Source organism: Hippoglossus stenolepis, chromosome 19 (genome assembly GCF_022539355.2).
Source record: "Hippoglossus stenolepis isolate QCI-W04-F060 chromosome 19, HSTE1.2, whole genome shotgun sequence".
In the NCBI taxonomy this organism is placed as follows: Eukaryota; Metazoa; Chordata; class Actinopteri; order Pleuronectiformes; family Pleuronectidae; genus Hippoglossus; species Hippoglossus stenolepis.
In genome coordinates, this window is record NC_061501.1 from 9,612,841 (window position 1) to 9,632,118 (window position 19,278).

The 19,278-nt window shown below is 43.0% G+C and overlaps 1 protein-coding gene across 2 annotated transcripts in view; it reads left to right on the forward strand.

Moving 5' to 3' along the window:
- The window catches only part of cntnap2a (contactin associated protein 2a), a 320,679-nt gene that overhangs the window by 151,391 nt on the left and 150,010 nt on the right, over window positions 1-19,278 (forward strand). For both annotated transcript variants that reach the window (XM_035143135.2, XM_035143136.2), the window contains exon 4: window positions 16,471-16,618. In XM_035143135.2, the coding sequence (XP_034999026.1) occupies window positions 16,471-16,618 (148 nt within the window). The remainder of the gene's footprint in view (window positions 1-16,470; window positions 16,619-19,278) is intronic.

The window sequence follows — 19,278 nt, forward strand, 5'->3', positions numbered from 1 at the left end:
CAAACACACACACACACACAATGTGCCTCTCGATGGGTTTAGACCTTTCTTGTTTGAGTTCAAATGTGTATTAGTGGTGATAATGTCGGAGCTATCAGCGCTATTGATCAGAGGAATGGTGAGAATGGTTGGGTGCTGAAACCAACTTACTAACACATGCACATGCACACACACACACACACACACACACACACACACACACACACACACACACACACAAACACACGCACAGACTCATTCACTGCTACCATCAGGCCCTGTTTCGGCCCATTCAATCACACTTCTCTCAGTCCCATTTGCCGCTGGATGAGGTTCACACAGCGATCCCCAGAGAGAGAACCACCTGTCCTGCACTCTTATGCATGAAGATTCAATTCAGGAACCTTCTGCCACCAATCAGCGCCTGCCGTTACCCCGCACTGATCATTTAACCCTTTCGCTGCCGAACTGAATAAACGACCTTCAGTTAAAGCGAGTGTGGCGATGCTAGCAGTACTGCCGTGCCTGTGATTCACAGGCACCTGGTATGTGCAGTATTGATTTTGTGAAAAATAAGGTTTCATGCCTTGCACTACAGAGGAGACACCGTGACACTGATACATTTGTGTAATCATAGCTGCATTGCAGAGGACAGAGGCTGTTACAATAACCACTCTGATAGGGGAACACTCAGTGGCTGTAATGGAAAATGCAGTGGATTTATGTATACATATTATATTATTGAGTTTGTATTTAATTACAATAGAGTGTGCTATAGAGCACTGTGTGGATTAGCAGGTCCCTCATGTTTGTATCTTGTGTTTTACTGAGATGCTCAAGAATGCATATGCACACACCTGGGCACGGGGGTGTGTGCAGGAGGACACAGTCCTCCTGCAGAGGTCAGAGTCCTGCATGGGTACAGTTTTGCAAACCTTAAGCTCAGGACCGAACTAAAGTATAATCAGTACCTGCCCGGACCTGTTGACATATGACCCTCGACCCGACCTGTCAGCCCTGACTAAATGCACTTGCTACGTACACTCACACCAACGGAGTTATGGCCTCCTTGTTCTCCTGTTTTGGTGGATGAGTTGTGTTTTTGGAAAAGTATCTGTGAATTCTTGCAGCACATGCACTCGTCAATGTGCTTCTTCAGCGATGAGGTTCCTTTAGATTGCAGCTATCAAAAGCAAATTATTTTCGGCACTTTTAAAATCAGCAAAGCCACTATTCAGAATCTTAATGTGATTTATTGCGATGCACTAGCTAGTTTGATGTCGTCTGTTGACAGTTTTCTTGGCGGAAGTGAATGGGGTCACAGGTGGTGTTGTAGACTTCCTCAATGAAACAAATCCTTGCTGCTGACTCAGCTTCGTTTAGGCAGATTTAGATGCAAAACATATTGCACAATCATTTTAATTTCTTAAGTTCTGACTTAAGAAGTCACCCGCTGACCGCACGCGTTTATTTCATTTGTACCGGTGCCGACACCTGTGAATTTAAATAGTTTTTACTCCTTACACAACTTCTTTTCTTTTTATCTGTCAGACTCTGGAGAGGTGTGGAATAATAGGTGGCTGTAATACACTCTAAAAAGTAGGAATATGCCTAAAGAAAAGAAGAGGGAAAGCAAGAAAATATTACAAATCCAGATTTACAAATGTTTTTAGAGGGAAAAAATGCATCTTTTATATTATATCTCTGTTATTATTGATATAATATGACTTAATGTAAAGCACTGAGGCAAAACTGTGTTTGTTTACCATTAGAAATCTACAGGGCACTTTACAAATCTTAATTTTTTTGTTTGCCAACTTGCTCTCTGGCAATTAATGGGGGGAAAAATATGCTCCCTCAGTTAAGTATCACTCATTAAATGGTGACAGCTGCAAATACAAAATGTCATCTGTTTTAAAATTTGCAGCACCAATGAGGAGTTACAATTTATCATCAAAATGCAAGTCTTGGAAACCTTTCAAGTGATCATCTTAACATCTTTTTTTTCCAGTGAAACTGTCAGAGTTTGATACCACAGTGCTTTCTGCTCTTTGACGAGTGTCTCGGAGGAAACATTAAAAGCTAATTGTGGTGTGTTGTCAATTCTGTGAAAGCACAGGAAAGAAAGCTCTGTCTGTCTGATTACACATTAAAACTCAATTATCTTAATAAAAAATGTTCACTTACATTTTTACTCCCACCCACTTGCTTCTGATAACTGCTTCTGATAATGCCAGCAGGCCCATGCTCTCTCACATTGTCAGATTCTCTTTATGAATGTGGATGAGACGCTTGAAGCTGCGAGTACAGCAGGTCAGTTGACAGCAATGTATGTACCTAATAAACTGGAACAGCCGCGGCCGTAACTCTCTCTTGATACCAGATCAAACAGGGACACGTTAATAATGGTTTCTCACTGAACCGGTGAAAAATAGCCCTATACGTGATTTTTGGTCCTGGAACAATTCTCAAACTTGGCATAAGTTACTGCCGTTCTCAAATTTCCACCACGAGGCTCTTCACTGGATGTACACAGCTCAGGGTTGGATTGCAGTCAGATCATTTATGTGTCAGCTCGAAGCAGAGGAGGGAATTTATCCAAGATGCACTGAGGACATTTCAGATACATTTAGCGACTACATTTACATGGACAGCAATATTATGACTGCTGACCTGTTTACCTGATACAGAGCATAGTCGGATTATGACTCGCGTCAACATGATCTCCTACTACTTCCTTTTTAAATGTGTTTCATTCCTTTGCATGTGTCGTCAGCCAGTTAAACTCTGTAAATGTCGACGTTGCAAAATGCTGTATAAATACTGCAATAAAGAGGTACACATGTCTACCTAATGCGACTAAGATCAGAATAATCCACATATCTTAATTCAGCTGTCGTTATTTATGTTAAAATAATCCGAAAATGTCAGTGAATTAGTCAGATTGTCATATTAATGGGGATAATATTGGAATATTGGCATCCACGTAAACATGTCTACTTACATCACATTCCAAGGTGGTCTGGGATGCAGCTGTTAATCTATTTCAATGTCCCTCAATTCCATTGACGTTCATAGAGCTTAAAGAAGAAAGACTGCCTACTTACCTGACGTCCTCTGGCTCAATCAACTGAAAATATTTTTACACTTCTCAGTGTTTCCCAGACATTTGAAACTCAACTGAATTGGCACCACTTGAAAAGGGGGGCTTCTTGAATCACACTGTGGCTTCCGAAAGAAGACAGCTGCAAGAGGAAAAGGAGTAAAAAGAAAATCTCTGATGAGGATGTGTTTCGTAAAAAGCTCCAGCAAAAAGAAATAAAATTGGAATCCTGGGCAATTGTATCAAGTAATTTTGGAGTTCCGCAAAACGTTTGACAGATATATCGAATCAGAAACGGCAGCAAGCTCTTCTGTGCTGATAGACTCCAGAATGACAGCTTGACTTCATGTTTACCCCTCTCCTTACATTTCTGCCAAATGGCAAAACTTCACAAAGTTATTTTAGTTGTCCTTCAGCTACATGGTCTCTGGTATTTACAGATTGAATAGTGTCGGAGTTTTGCTAAAAAAGGGACAGGGAGTGTGATGACGTAACGCTGTGGGGATCGCACCGCTCTCACCTGAAGGGCTCGGGGGCTTTTTTACTCCTCTCCCACCGCTGCAGTCTTTACATAAACTCAGACTAATCAAAGGTGCATGTGCGCCCAATTGTATTCTCGCGCTCGCCTCGAGTGTAGGTGCGAATCAAGGTGTGCGCATGTGTTTCCTCCGGAGAGGGAAGAGCTGCTCGGCTGTGGTTCGTCATGTAAATGAATGGTGAAGTGTCTGTGTCTCGGTGGTAAGGACTAATTCTGTTTCGGGAGCTGCCAAGCACGCCCTGATAAATCCTGCACCTGGATTTATACGCCAATGAACTCCATCTCTCTCTCTCTCTCTCTCTACCTTTCTCTGCACGTCAGTCTGATATTAATTCCACATTTCTTTGTCTGGGTGTTGCTAAGTGCCGCCGAGTTGCCTCAGTTGTCTAAGACCAACGGGCGGATGAATGAGTTCGATTTAGGGCTGAGAAAAACAAGTGGAAGAAAGCAACGCAATAAGCAGTCAACTGGTGATTTATTGGAACTCGTCCATTTCTGTAAACGAGACAAAAGTGTGAAAGAAGATATCATCAGTGATTTGCCTGATGCCCCTTTGCCACGTGAAGACGTTTGAAAAAGAGCCAGTGTCTCTAGTCGGTGAGTCAGTGTCACTACGAATTCACAGCTAAAGGTAGGGTTGGTCATTTGTTTGGGTTGGCGGCTGTGGCTCAGGAGATGGAGCGGGTTGTTCACTAACCTGAACATCGGCAGTTCGATCCCATTTCGCATGCTGAAGTTCAACGTGTGAATGATCTATGATAGACAAGTGCTGCACATAGATGTACTGAATGACTGTGTGTGTGTGTGAATGGCAAAACTGTACTGTAAAGTGCTTTAAATAACTCTATTCCAGCCACATGATTGGTTCGACCGCGGCGCTATGCTCATTATCATTGGCTGTTTGCGTTGTCTGTCAAAATCTGGATGGAATGGGTTCTTTCGAAGTTGTATTCACCATGTCTTATATTTCTACAGAGGAAAAGTTACATCGCGATAATTGTCTTCATCGTTTTATTTCGCCCAGCCCTAGTTTAATTCCAAAATACACATTCTAGAAGTGCATCGGACTGTTTGAAGTAGTTTGCTTCCTGATCCAGCAGAGTGCATTCACTACCAGCATGACCTATTGTATGCCCTCTTGAGCTATCAGCAAAGTAAGCCAGTGCCAAGTGTTCATCCTCAGCTGACTTGTGCAGGAGAGAGTATTTGGAATATATATTCGAACGAACTATGCGTCATGTCAAATTTGTTCAAACTTGATTTTTAGAAAAAGTTACAGCCCTATCTGTCACTAACCGACCTGCCTGCCTGTCCGCACCCTGCCCGTGCTCCCTGTGTGCATGACCAGAGTCTTCACAAGCCGGAGAGACGAACACCGCTGAAGAAGAGACGATGGCGAGTTCCGGAAAAATCTTTGACGAGAGGGCTGATGGGAGCGGCTGTGATGTATTGTTTGCATATTGTAGCTGTTCCAGGATTACCAACCATAGCTTTAAAAGGTTTCATGAAAACAATACACAAAACATTGAGACCTGAAATGTAAAATATATCCCAAACTGAATATAATCAAGCAGAGTTTCCAAAGCTGTAAATGTATTTACCTCCCGCTTCTGCTTTCCACTTTTGATGGATTGGAACTTGGTTTATTTGTCTGCAATATTTCACAATCCTAAAAAAAAAAAGCTTTTACGTTTTTTTTCCACTTAAAACTTAACTCGTCCTCCATGTTTTTTGCATCTGATTAAATACCGAAATCGAGTGCCTCGTACATTTCCATTCCTTGTGGGTGATTCTTTTATCTAGAGGGACTAACATTAGGAGGAAGGGGGGGAAGGCGAGTGTGCATTAGTGAAAGAAACAGCATTAAAGCAAAGGGAGCTGGTGTTGAATTTAAAAAGTCTTGGGCTACAGTCTTTACATATTAGAACAACAGACTGGTTTTACAAGTATTTCCCAAAGCAGTTTGAGGACGACTGCTGTTAAGTAGCCTCAAATATTTAAATGACACCATTTCATTACAGTATATAGAAATCTTTTAAAACTTCCAATATTCTGACCAAACCTTTTATGCACAGAAGTGCTATGGCAGGGTAAGCAAGGCAGGAAATTACCTGAGACTCCAAGTGGAGAGGGGACCTCAGAGAGAGGCTGATATATATGATCAGCGATGTTCATGAGATTGCAATTTAATATTCGCAGTTTGGTTGAAGAATATTTAAATGCATGTGTAAAATATGTTTGAGATAGTGGAGGGGGTTTGCAATTAAACTTAACTTCATGGTTTTGTTGGGTTTAGTTCGATGTAGGGCCCTCCATATCTCTCTTACCTGGGGCCCCTGACCTGAGCTCCATAGGAAGTCAGTTTTTCTGCCCAAACCCGACTCAAACCTGATGTCTTCCCTGGTTACAGGCATGTGCATTGTAAAAAATCAAGTAGTAGCCCAGCCAACATGACTGAACCCGACCTGAACCTGTCAAACATGTTTTCAGAACCTGTCAAGACAGGGCTTGGGTCAGTTATCCACACTCTAAACATGGCCACATGCTCAGCATTAGCGCTTCTGTATGAGTGGTGCCTCACAATAAACACCCTCCCTGTCATCATTGAAATAGATGCACCACATAAGGGAAACACTTCCTTCAAAAGATTAGAGAATGTGTTTTTTACCAATAAAACAAGAGCAGCCAACAGTATTTATTGTTCTGGAGATAAGAGTCTATCTCAAAACATAAAGATGTGTAAAAAGACTGGAGTCAAGCCGCACAGAGAGGCAGTCAGCTTCCACGAACTAAAGAGCAACTGGTGCCAGATGATTGTAAATCACATCCAATCATATTCATTTCTATCACAGGATATATGATCATTCGACATTAATGAAAGACCCTTAAGAGTTTTTGCATTAATTTGTGTTGTGATGTGTATTTGTATTAACTTGTTACGACTCGTATTGACTAGTGGTGCACCGATGTATCGGCCGTATATCGGTAGCGGCCGATATTCTCCCCGTTTACTGCCATCGGCGTATCGGTAATAAACTTGACTTTCACCGATAACATTGGCCGATGTTCATTGGTATCTGGCATCCAGATTATGGTACACTGACGCCGGGTTTACACCGGGCGCTGAAGCGCAGCGCCAAGGAAAGCCAGGCGCCTCCCATCCACCCCCCTGTTAAACCTTTGTGCGGTTCACATGGGCTGCGATGCGCCGCGCCAGCGCCCTTCACCGATGGTTCCGGCGTGCGAGCGAGCGTATCGCGCCAGGAAACAGACTGAAAAATGATTTTAAACGATATAAATGACATATTTTATATGATATAAATGATCAAATATGCATCCCATACTTTGTATTCCCCTTCTGTTGTCCTGGAGTTTTAATTTTCCCAATTTTCCCAATCACATAATTAAATGTCCCCCTCTGCCCATCCACTACAGCCACACAAGCAGTCATATAGATACAAAGAGAGAGGGGGCTAAAGGCTTGCTTGGAGAATACGTAATTTACCCCCGACACCCGACATTGAACAGGTTACATACAACAACAAGCGGAGAATCGCGGGCTGACCGGCGCGGAGAAATGCGGGTCCAGTGTGAACAGCCAGGCGGCTGCGCGCTTGAGAATGATGCTGCGCGGCGCCCGGTGTAAACCCGGCGTTACACACCAAGAAGGCCACATGCAAGCAATAAACAAATATCGGTATCGGCTATAGGCTAGATTGTTGTTTTAAATATCGGTATCGGCCAATAATTTCCATATCGGTGCATCCCTAGTATTGACACATCAGCACATGCATTGCTAAGAGAGGCAATCAGGCAACCTGCATGCACGGATTCACTGTATATTGACTGCTGCTGCTGACTAGTTGCCATCGGCCATTGTAAGTTAATGATAACATCCAGCATTAAAGTCCAAAATGTTTGAATTGGACTAATCAGACCACAGAGGAACGTGGTCTCGGTCACAGACTTTTCACGGCTCCTCTTCATTTCCACATCGATATGAGGTCCCTTCTGACTCTCGTCTCTGTATCTTGATCTTCGGCTGGGACTTCAAATGACTTGAATATCAGCCTCTTTAATGTCACGTCTCTTCATTCGAGATAAGAGCTGTGTGGGAATTAAGAAATAGCTGAGTGCGAATAACAAGGATGATGGATTAAAATAGACGAGGAGGACACATCCTGGTGGGTCATGGAAGTCTCCTGCGGTAGAACTTAAGTGGCTGCCATGAAATTTCAACATCACTGTCATGAACACGATTATTGTGTGACAGTGAGCGAGACAAGGCGCGAAAAAGATTAATGAAATCACACCTTTGTCACGGTTGTCATTGCACTTTCTGTGGTCGCCATTTTGGATACACGCCCCACAGACGGAGCCACTGGAGAACTTACTTTTTCACCGCTTGCTTTTCCAACAAGATTGTTTTGAGTGACGTCTGTCTTAATCATTCTTGAAGAGCCGTACTTGCCTCTTTCCAAATGGTTCTTGCGGGTCCTGCAGCTCGTGTCAAAGCTCTCGGCGAGTGGGCGGCGTGATGCACGAAGAGTCCAACATGGATGTGTGGGAAAAAAACGCCGGCCCCCTCTGACGCCATGTCAAAGAACACATATTCACTCACACATAATGAGTCTGGAGAATGTTAGCAGGTGCAGACGCACGCACACATACACACACACACACACACACACACACACACACACACACACACACACACACACACATGCAGCTCCATGTAGTGTGTGAGGTTTTATAGCAGAGCCGTGCAGGCAGTCTTCACTCCATCAGCGCAGGTCTCTGGTGAGCATAGGGGAGAGAAGGTGCCAAATGTTCACAGCCTGAGTAATGGGCTCTTAAAACTCTTTTCTCTCCGGGTGTGTGTGTGTGTGTGTGTGTGTGTGTGTGTGTGTGTGTGTGTGTGTGTGTGTGTGTGTGTGTGTGTGTGTGTGTGTGTGTGTGTGTGTGTGTGTGTGTGTGTGTGTGTGTATCTGGTGTATGTCTGTCCGTCTGCAAAATTTAACTCAGTGCATGGAAATGTTTTGTACACCAGCAGGTTCTTTCTTTTGATTGCCCCACAGTTATTAATGAGCCAAATGGAAGTGTATCACAAATATATTCGCAAGAACGGCTCTGCAAGTGTTTCTCGTTTTCCCCACAGTAAATGTGTGTGAAGTAAGGGAAAATATTCTAGTTTCCTTCTGTGACCTGCTGTGTGTGAGAGCTCCTTTTCGCGGGTGAGGACAGTGAATGAGAGACTGAACTCGATCAGGAACACATGGCTGTGACGCACACAAAAAGGGATATGATAATGTTCCAGGCCCATTAGAATAACATTGAGAACAGTGAAGGCACCTTGCCTCCACGAAAGAAATACAATGTATTCATTAAAGTGTGTGATGTGCATAAAAGCACAGAGAAAATGACAGATATACAGTAAATGGTTACGATGCAACATTTTCCTCAAATGGTATTGAAGGATGATGGTGGAAGATGCTGGAAATGTAGAAAAAAGTAGGAAAACACATGATATAAGCTGTGATAGACTGTACATATATCAGGGGATACATACAGATATAGGAAGATAAGCATGATATTAAATATAACATTAATTAGTAATTACCTCGGCCAAGGAGGTTATGTTTTCACCCCTGTCCATTTGTTTGTTGGTTGGTTTGTCAGCGAGATTACGCAAAATATGAAAGAACCCATTATATTATTTTCTCTTTTTTTAATATTGCATATATAATATATATATATCAACATTTTCACAATTTTCCTAACGAATAAGTCATACATCCTGAAGAAAATAATCAGGCACGTTCAGGGAACTGATATCTCTGAGTGTGTGAAAGTTGGTGCAGCTTGATTGAATTTCAAGGGAACTAATGGGCCTTTGAGGTATCTGCCAATCCACTGATGGTGAAGACACGTTTTCTCAGAGTAAAACTCATGGCTCCTGATGGAAAAATATTGTCAGCCATATTTAGGATGTTTATTGTTGATGAGTGACAATAAACTGTCCGAAAGAGGAGACAATCAAGAATAAGCTAGATACAAGAAACAAATGATAATAGAAGACATTGCAGGATACAACTCAGATGGAGTTCTTCGTTCGTTCGGTGGCTGTGCGCACAAATCACAACCTATCTAGTCTCTGCCTGCAGCACGACGAGGTTGTGGTCTCCGCCCCGAGTGGGTGGCTTGATTGACCGTGAATTTTAATTTAGTCAAGAAAACGCTAGCCAGAGGAGATGTGGAATCTCTCCCAGTGTGGCAACTTTTTTTTTGTTCGCTGAGGCCAGTTCTCGAGCTCTGCTGTGTTTTAGCGACATATAGTTCAAGACGAGGGAGGTGAATAACCACCATCCCCAACACGCACACTCTCTATCTAAAGATCCATGACTTACATTTGGCGTTACTACACTTTGACCTATTTTCTTGGCACAAGAAAGTCACATACAAACACCATGACCACCCACAGGGCCTCAGAAACACACATTTCTCTATGGCCCATCTGTTTTGTCCCGCACACTTGTCGATAAAAACAAAAGACCAGACGAGGCTGGACTGATTTCCCCTGCTTCTGTTAGGAAGGAACACACACACACAAATCCTCACTTACACACACACACCGACCCGGTTTCTGGGCTCGTCTAACAAAGGGTCCAGCAGCAACAAGCAAACGCCAGAAAAAGGCTTTCACTTGTTGTTTCTCAGTATCTGGAGATCTGTTCTCTGGAAACGCCTGTCTCTGGCTGTCAAGGCAGAGACGTACACACACACACACACACATGCATGCACACCGACATGCACTTGCACTCAAATAGATAGATTCTCGCTGTCACACAAACAGACACACAGACAGAAATGACAGATTCACATTCCGGAAATGGAAAACATGCAACCAGGGAGAATAAGTAAGTGAGGAGGCAGGGGGAAGGAGGGGATTGCTCCTGAGCCAGTAAATAACGGGTGTATATTTACGTGTGTTGACTGCATGAATGTGTGTTTGCATCAGCATGCTCTTACACCCTGTGTGTGTGTGTGAACATGTGTATTTCACGCAAACGGCGAGCGATGTGTGTGCATGTGTGTGTGACACAGAGCAGACCACCGGGGTATTTGTTGACCAGCTGTAGTAAAGTGATTAGCTTGTTCCTTCATGAGTGACAGGAGCGCCGGCGTTCCAAATGCCCAACAAGGACACTGGCTGGCTCTCTGCTTCCCTCATTATTTTTGTTTTCCCAAGTCAGGCTCGTTCTCTCTCTCTTTCTCTCTGCCTGCATTTCCTTTCACTGATCTCAGAGATCGCGAGAACCATGGGACAGATCTGCAATGTTTTGATACAAGGTTAACAAACTTCTGCTCGTATTAAGTTTCACATCACAAAGTTCAGTTTTTAGTTTTCCCAAACTTTGTGCACATCCTCCTCACAGGGGTACGAAAAATAAGAGTAAATATTTTTTCGATTATGGTTCACGGAAGGATTCCCAAATGCACCATATTTTTGTTTTTGATTGAGTACAGCAGTGCATTTTAAAAGGGGTTTGATGTGCATCTAATATACACATCCAATTTAAATATTTTAGGCTTGTGGAGGGAAACACACGAATCCTTAAAACCATGCGCGCACGCACGCACGCACACACACACTATTGATGTTTTCCTTAAACTCTCTGCCGCACCTCATCAACCAACAGACGAGACAGGACTGCTCATACAACAAGCGTCATATGCACATTTAAACCGTGTTAGAGTTCACAGGTGGATGAGGCCTGAGCTGATCCACACGTCAGATTATTTCAGCCTGCTGCATGTTATAAAATATTAAAATGACCGAATGTGTACCGATCCAGCACTTGTAGAGAATATGCCAGTTCAACATCACATATTACATATTTGTTTCATCGATATCAGTGGCAGTGATTTCCCCTTAGCCTCGTCCTGTTGCAGTAATCAATCCTCACCGTGGCTCTTATCAAGCTTTTTTAAGCTATTTTCAAATGGAACCATTTCTTATTGCAGCGTATTGCAATCCACAGGAGACACAGCGTTAACAGTGCTGCTTTAATCGATCTCTTGATTCCACTGCAGATGCTGATAAAAAGTCTAGACTCTTTGAGAGAAGACCTTCAATCTCCAAACTTGTACCGTTCAGTTCAACTATCATGTGAAATCTATGCACTTTATACAACAAAATGTTTCTATGTCTGTGTGTATGGTGTGTAATGAGTAGGAAATGTGTTAAGTCTTGTGTCTTTTTATATGAATGTGTTCCTATGCATCTAGTGGGGGGGGCACTATAAATGTCATATCAGTGGAAATTACAATAAGGGCTTTCTATTCTATTCTTCTATTTAGTCTTTGGGGTCATTTTATATGAATGACATTTGGCATTAACTATGCTAATTTGCCATCCTCATGCACGCTCGCTCAAATACAGCAACGTTGCATTCATTATGTTTAAACACGTCATTTACACACTTTTACGGAGATATAAAACATTTGTTAACGTGACATGTTAGTACAAACTCTCCATACGAACAAATGTAGGAGACATTTTGGATACTAATATGACCATGTTCTTGCCTGAGGCTCATTGTGCTGATTAACATGCAGTGTGGCTATCCTCAACCAAACTGTAAAACCTGACCTTAATCATAACCAGTTCATACTTAACCCTAATGTCAAATCACAGCTTACTCCTCACCAGAAATTAAATATTTTTTGGGCTTTGGTCCCGATGACGACTATTGGTCCCGACAAGGTCAGTGTTTATACCGGAAAAGGTCCCAAGGAGGCGAGAGAAAGGCACAGAAACACACACGCACAGTAAAAAAGCTGAAAGTTACCTCTGACACTTTGTGGCCTTTGTTGCCGTAAATTACCTCAGTGCTTGATTAAAGAAAAAGTCAAAGTGTCTAAGCTCTCAAATTGCCCAACACTTACTCATCCACACATAATCTGACACTAACGGTTACACATACACAACACATGCGGTGACACATTCACACACAAATTCCCACTCACTCATCGGCCTGCCGGTTAATGATTGGACTTTGGAGGAGAGGGAATTAAATGGTTGACTAGGCAGACTTTCGCGAGATGTTGGGCATCCACAAGTCTTTTCCACCTCTTCATCCCACTCCTCCTCCTCCTCCTCTCTTCCCTATCCTGCCTCCTGCCTCACCATTCTGCATAGCAATGCCTTTTGAATTGAGCTGTTCATTCAGCCAAGCACAGATAAGTGCTGAATAGAGGGATGAACACAATAAAGAAATAAAAGAAGGAAGCTGGAAAAAGGGGAGAGGGGAGGGGGGCGACGAAGCTTTGGCGTGGAGACGAAAAATGGTTTTGTTCCCGCTCTCCCTCCTCCTTTCGCTCTCTCGCTTATACCTTGACAAGGGCAAGGAGACGAAAGTGTCAGATGGACAAAAAGAAGTAAAGCCTTGTGCATCCGGCAGTGAGCCGAATACTCAGCAGATATACAGTCCTCGAAGTTTTATAGGATTGTGTTTGCAGCTATGTACAGTAATGAGCTTAAGGGTGATATCAGGCCTAACGCTTCTGAGAGGTTTAAATGGCACGGTGGTTTGCAGGTCTGTGTGCACAAATCCATATGGGCTTGCATGTGTGCATATGCTTTATGTGCTTCAGTCTTGTACCAAGGACCACTGGCGTTTCGCAAACAAAATGGTGAAGGACAAATAGGGGATACCAGAGTAGATGCATAAAAGGTGTGAGTGAGAAAATGGCTGCCATGCCCTGAATAGCCTTGGATGTAACATTAGACCATATTAACCATAAGTGTCATCTCAATAGCTGGTGACAAAAGTGCAGTTCATAGACTCTATATACAGATAAACGACATGACAGCTCCACAAAGGGGAAAAATCGAACCATCATCACATTTAAGTGGATGGAACATGGAGCAAAATATAAAGTCATACATATATTTTTCTCAAAGGTGGTTTCTGTCATTTTTTCGTAGTTCAATCAAGTTTTCATTCCAGTCAATTTGGATTCATTAGTTATTTGATGACGTAAAACGTGGTGAGACGTCATGATTGACAGCTGAGACGGACTCATGATTGGTCGGTCACCTGTGTCCAGTGTATTTTGGCTTCATTTTTGCACAATGCCAGGGAGTTGAGACACATCGTCCATCTGTGTATACAGTCACTACTACAGTTGTGTAAATCCTTTTATAAAACAGTATTGGAGATGAATTAACTACAAACTGAATAGAATTTGACAAGGAAAATAAATTGGATGCACAGCAGCTTGTGTTGTGAGCGATAACAAGGAAAGAAGGCTTCCTTTGATCCATGACTTAAAATGCCATTTTGGTTTTATTAGTTATTTGATGCTATAAAACCAGTACTGACTCCTGATTGGTGGAGCGCAGTTCATCAGGACCTCGACAGCGTCTCTCCACTCCACGATTACTACTGTGCAGACTCTGGCTTCGATTTACGTCGATAGCACAAGGTGGCTGCACCCATACCAGGATAATTGAGCTCAATATTTGTAGTACTTGGAGATGTGTCATACGTCTTTGTAAACAGTTTATGCTGCAGTTTTGTGTGAATGTCCACAAAAACAGCACATCTGTCCTTTAGAAAGTCACTGAAAGGTTCAGGGTGTAAGATTCAGGTGAGTGGGATCTATTGGCAGAAATTGAATATAAAATAATTGTAGTGATGTTTTGACTAGTGTGTTTCATCTAAACTGAAGAAAACAATCTTGACTGTAAAATGGGCCCATTACATTTAAATACATTATATTTACATCAGACTTGGCTCCTCTCTACGGAGGCCGCCATGTTTTTTACAGTAGCCCAGACTGGACAAACTAAACACCTTGTGAGTTTTTATAACAACTGAAGGCTCCCACTGGTTCTCTTTTATGTTTGGAAGGGGAGGGTGAGGTGAGGGGTATTCAGCTGCAACATGCAACTTCACAACTAGTTGTCACTAAATCCTACACACTGAACCTTTAACCCGGATCTTCAGGACCCGTGCGCCTACAGAGAGCAGAAGTTAAAGAAAGCTGAAGGGCTCCCTGATGACTCATGTGGAGCAGGGTGAATTTGGAGCAGGGTGCTAATAAGAAAAAAAGAGGTGTGTTTGTGCGCTCAGTTAACCTTTCCTGGATAAATACAGATTAAAACTGAAAGTGAAGGGAGAGAGGAGATAGGAGGAACCGTTCCCCTTGTGTCCACTCCCGCACTACAGTGGCTCTGAGCTGAGTGTGAACTCCTGACCATCTCCTGCTTTGCTGATAGCATATCTTCAGGGGTGCACATTTGGGTCACAGAGGAGTCGGCTTAAAGCACACTGTCTTGAGCTGGAGCGTTTTCCTCCCTCACTCATTCACTGCCCTGCCCACTTCATGTCTTATCTGGAATAACACATGGCATGTCTAGAGTCTTGCTCTTGTCTAGTTACCTGCTAGGCTATGCATGGTGTTCCTCCATAGCAGTCCGTGCCAACTCGTCTGTGTGTATGTGTAGAAGGAAACGGGGTGAGGGGTTATGGTGGGTATGTTTATTTCGGCGAGGAGGGGGAAATCACAGAAGTGTAAATAATGCAGGGGCTATGGTGAGGTGGATTAGTGGGCAGGTGGAGGTTCTCCGCATTGTGTGCAAGGTCAAGTGAAATAAGAGACATTAGGGGAGAGGAGGTAAGAGGGGAAGAGAGGTGAAGGGAGGTGTCAACATAACTTTGAAGTTTCTGTGACATTTTCTTAGATTAGAAGGAAGATTCAGCAACACATCTCCATCAATTTCATAATTTCATAGCTTCAGAGTGCTCTGTGGGGGAGAAGAGCAAAGAGCCTTTGGGCGCCTTAACTTTGCTGAACTTATACATACAAAACAAATCATCATAAATAAAGCACCATCATGTGTAGTCATATGTCTCCTTTAAATCACAATGAGAATGCAAGCCCTGCAGTCTTTTTTCGAATTCTTGCAAAGTCGTCTCTGTAAAGATTTAATTGAAGAACCATTAAATATAACTTGTTGTCCTTGGATTTGTGACATTTGATGTTATTGGCTCATTGCCGGCAATAGTTACCTTGCTACCTTTCTAAAAGGTGCATGTAAGGAAGTGTATTGTGATATAAGACAACAGCCCTAGGTGTGATCATCTGTCTTACACGGTTGTCGCTGTGTGTGTGTGTGTGTGTGTGTGTGTGTGTGTGTGTGTGTGTGTGTGTGTGTGTGTGTGTGTGTGTGTGTGTGTGTGTGTGTGTGTGTGTGTATGTGTGTGTTAGTATGCAGCTCAACAGCCATTGGACCGTTATCTTACCTGCTTTGTACATATTAGTTTTGTTTGTAGACGATAAGTCAATTCGTATGTGCTGGAGTTTCAGTCTCAGAAGTGTAGAAGACGGCTCTAATACGACGAGGAAATCTAAACCTCATCAGTCACAAGCCGTGAATCCTCAGGGACCAACAAATCAGCCTAAATATGAAGTGATGTGACCAGAGAGAATATACTGTACCTGAATTTCAACTTCGATACAATTTCCTCTTCACACCCCCTGCAGCCAGGCTGTCTCGTGGAAGCCATATTAGATGTGTAGCCTGGTAATTATTTTGTATGTTTTGGGAGTGTGAACCTTTAGGGCAGAATATGGTGAGTGTAACAAAATACTAAGTCCCAAAGCTGTTTGTTTGACTGCGGGCTTGTGGCTTTGATGTATTTAATTTAATTGTGTGTGTGTGTGTGTGTGTGTGTGTGTGTGTGTGTGTGTGTGTGTGTGTGTGTGTGTGTGTGTGTGTGTGTGTGTGTGTGTGTGTGTGTGTGTGTGTGTGTGTGTGTGTGTGTGTGTGTGTTCGCAGGCCTTCTCTGGGAACTCCAATTCGGAGAGCGCCGTTCGCCATGAGCTGCAGCAGGGAATCGTGGCTCGCTTCTTCAGGCTCGTCCCGCTGGACTGGAGCGAGGAGGGACGGATCGGCCTGCGCATTGAAGTCTACGGCTGCTCCTACTGTGAGTGGTGACAAACATACGCTCAGCGTGGACCACTTCATGGTGTAATATGCATCAATATTTATAATTACAGCTCCACAGGCAGAGAGCCTAATGACGGTTTGTCAGTCCAATAGTGTCACAGCAGGTTTCTTTCTTTATTACAAGCTACCTTCGTATAGCAATCAAACACAAACCCAGATTAAACACCTATCTTGACAAACAAAAACTCAATGTGCAGGAGTGTGCTGTGCAGTTATTGACAAACTCACACCGATACACTCACCCTGTCTCTCGCTGTCTCACAAATGTATCATCCAGGGAACTGACTCTCACAGCCTTTTTTGCTCTCATCCAATTAAAGGCCGCCAAATTGATTTTGATAACAACTTCCAATTATGGCGCCGCATAAATTACAGTTATAAGTGACACACGTATATCTTTCAATCCGCAGATGCCGTTACACCATGTGTGGTGACTACGAGAGCACATTTGCTTTCCAGTCAGTCAGTCGGTCGTCAGCCTTTTGATTATATGTCCCTTTTTTCATTTCCTTCACATAAAAGAAAAGTCATCAATGATAAAGATGATTAGATGTTCAACAGATGCCCCCCACACGCACACACGTACACACACACCTCACACAACTTCACTAAATGATTCACTTGATATGAATTTAGCTGCTTTTGTGATTCCATAAAGAAAACGCATTAGAATCACTTGAACCTCTCACGGATTTTACTGTGGACCATGAAAACCGAATATAGAATACATTTAGCAGATATGCACGTTATTATTCAATGCCACATTTTCTCTGAAGCCACTTCAGCTGTGAGCGGCGCCGCGCAGGATCACTTCGATTGTGCAGTTTTTCCTGCTTTGAGAAAAGGACCATAATGGAGGCAGAGAAGATAGATTTTCAAACATCCACATCCTGCACACTGACAGACTAAGATAACTATGGACACTGATGCAGAAAAAGTTTTTCCAAATTCACTGTAAAGCATGACATGCATGAAAACCTCAACAAGATACGTTTTCTGAGCTTTATAGAGAAATGTAGGGACGATCAATATCTTCCAGAACAGTCGAGCGGGCTGTCAAGCACCGGCAGTGTTGTGTGACATGTAAACAAAATTTGGCAGGACATCGTTACACACTGCATCTGATACTGCACAGCCAATACCTGCAAAGAATTTACCTAAACCAACAGAGAAAGTTGACAAACTGGGTTGTGTCCGAGTTTGCTTTTTAAAACTGATCCACAGACGTTTTGGTAGTCTTCAAACAACCTGCCAGGTACCCAGGCTCCTGCAAAGGGGTTTACTAAAGTACACTCTCCGCCAGCTGTAATTGCCATCTGAACGTGTGGAAGGTTCTTGAAAGGACAAAATCTCATCTCTTTCGATTTCCATTTCTTTTGATTATCAAGCAATTTATTTGGGTCATGGTGGGGTGCGTGCTGGTTCACTGTCACACTGTCATGGGATACCGGAGTAGAATAGAGGAGCAATAATTGTTATGCTTAGACCGTCTGCCTCCCCAAAATGACATTACAGGTCTGTTCTGGCAACATTCAGTTACATTATATTGTTAGCCTCCCACTAGTGGTTATAGTTATTATGACGGGAGCAAAGGAGGAAGTTAGATGGCTTTGAACAAAGATCCAGAGGGTACGGGTCATGGTGAAGACACACTGAGGGGTGTGTCATCTAAATGAACTGAGGTAATTCAGGAGGACGTTCAGTCTCAAAACCTTTGCACCATTTTGCTATAGTTTGGGCTAAACTCATTCCAGGTGACACCTCTACTGGCTTGTGAAGCGACCAAGAGGAGGGGGTCAAAAGTCGTGCAAATGAGGGTGAAATGTACCTGGCAGAGTCTCAGTGCGTCCCCCCCCCCAAAAAAAAACAAAAAAAACAACCTCCAGTGAGCCAGTATGTTTACCTGCTCTGGATACATGTCTGTGGAGATCCCTCTCTTCTCTTGACCTCCAGGATTATGGATGTAAACTCAAATTAAATCCATTTTATCACACTATTGGATAACTGGCTCACCGACTCTCTTGAAATGTCCGCAGCCACAAGCAAGAGGGGCAAGGCAATGTTGGGCAATTTGTTCTCTGACATTGTCTCTTGTGCCCGACTGCAAATCTTGCTCTCATTTGCACAAAGTAGACATTTTTTTTAACTTTCGAAGCCTCCTCTTGGATCCCTTGGCACAAACCGGAGCCTGTTTTATGAAACTGATATTCACCGAAGTGTTTTCATTTCCATGTTTATTGGAACATGGTGACATTTGATTGTTTCATAAGCTTACCTGGTCCACTACGCTGCCGCTGGTGCACCCTGCATATTTGTTATTGTAACCATGACAACAAAGATCAGGTACGACGTGCAGGTGCTATTTCAGGAGAAGCTGTGCTTTTCTGGCTACGACAAAATGTCTGCTGTGGAAAAGATGTTATGACAGCTATCAGGATATAAAAGAGGGTCAAATAGAAAAATGTTTTTACAGAAAATGCATTAATTCTAATTTTATCTCTGCTTCAAAATCCGCACAACATACACGGCAGTGGAATTAAACTGAATGAGACGGAGTCAAAATAGGAATACATAATGAGTCGCTCTCTTTTCCGCCTTAACAGCATCTAATGCAGCTGAGACCTTGGATTTGATCAT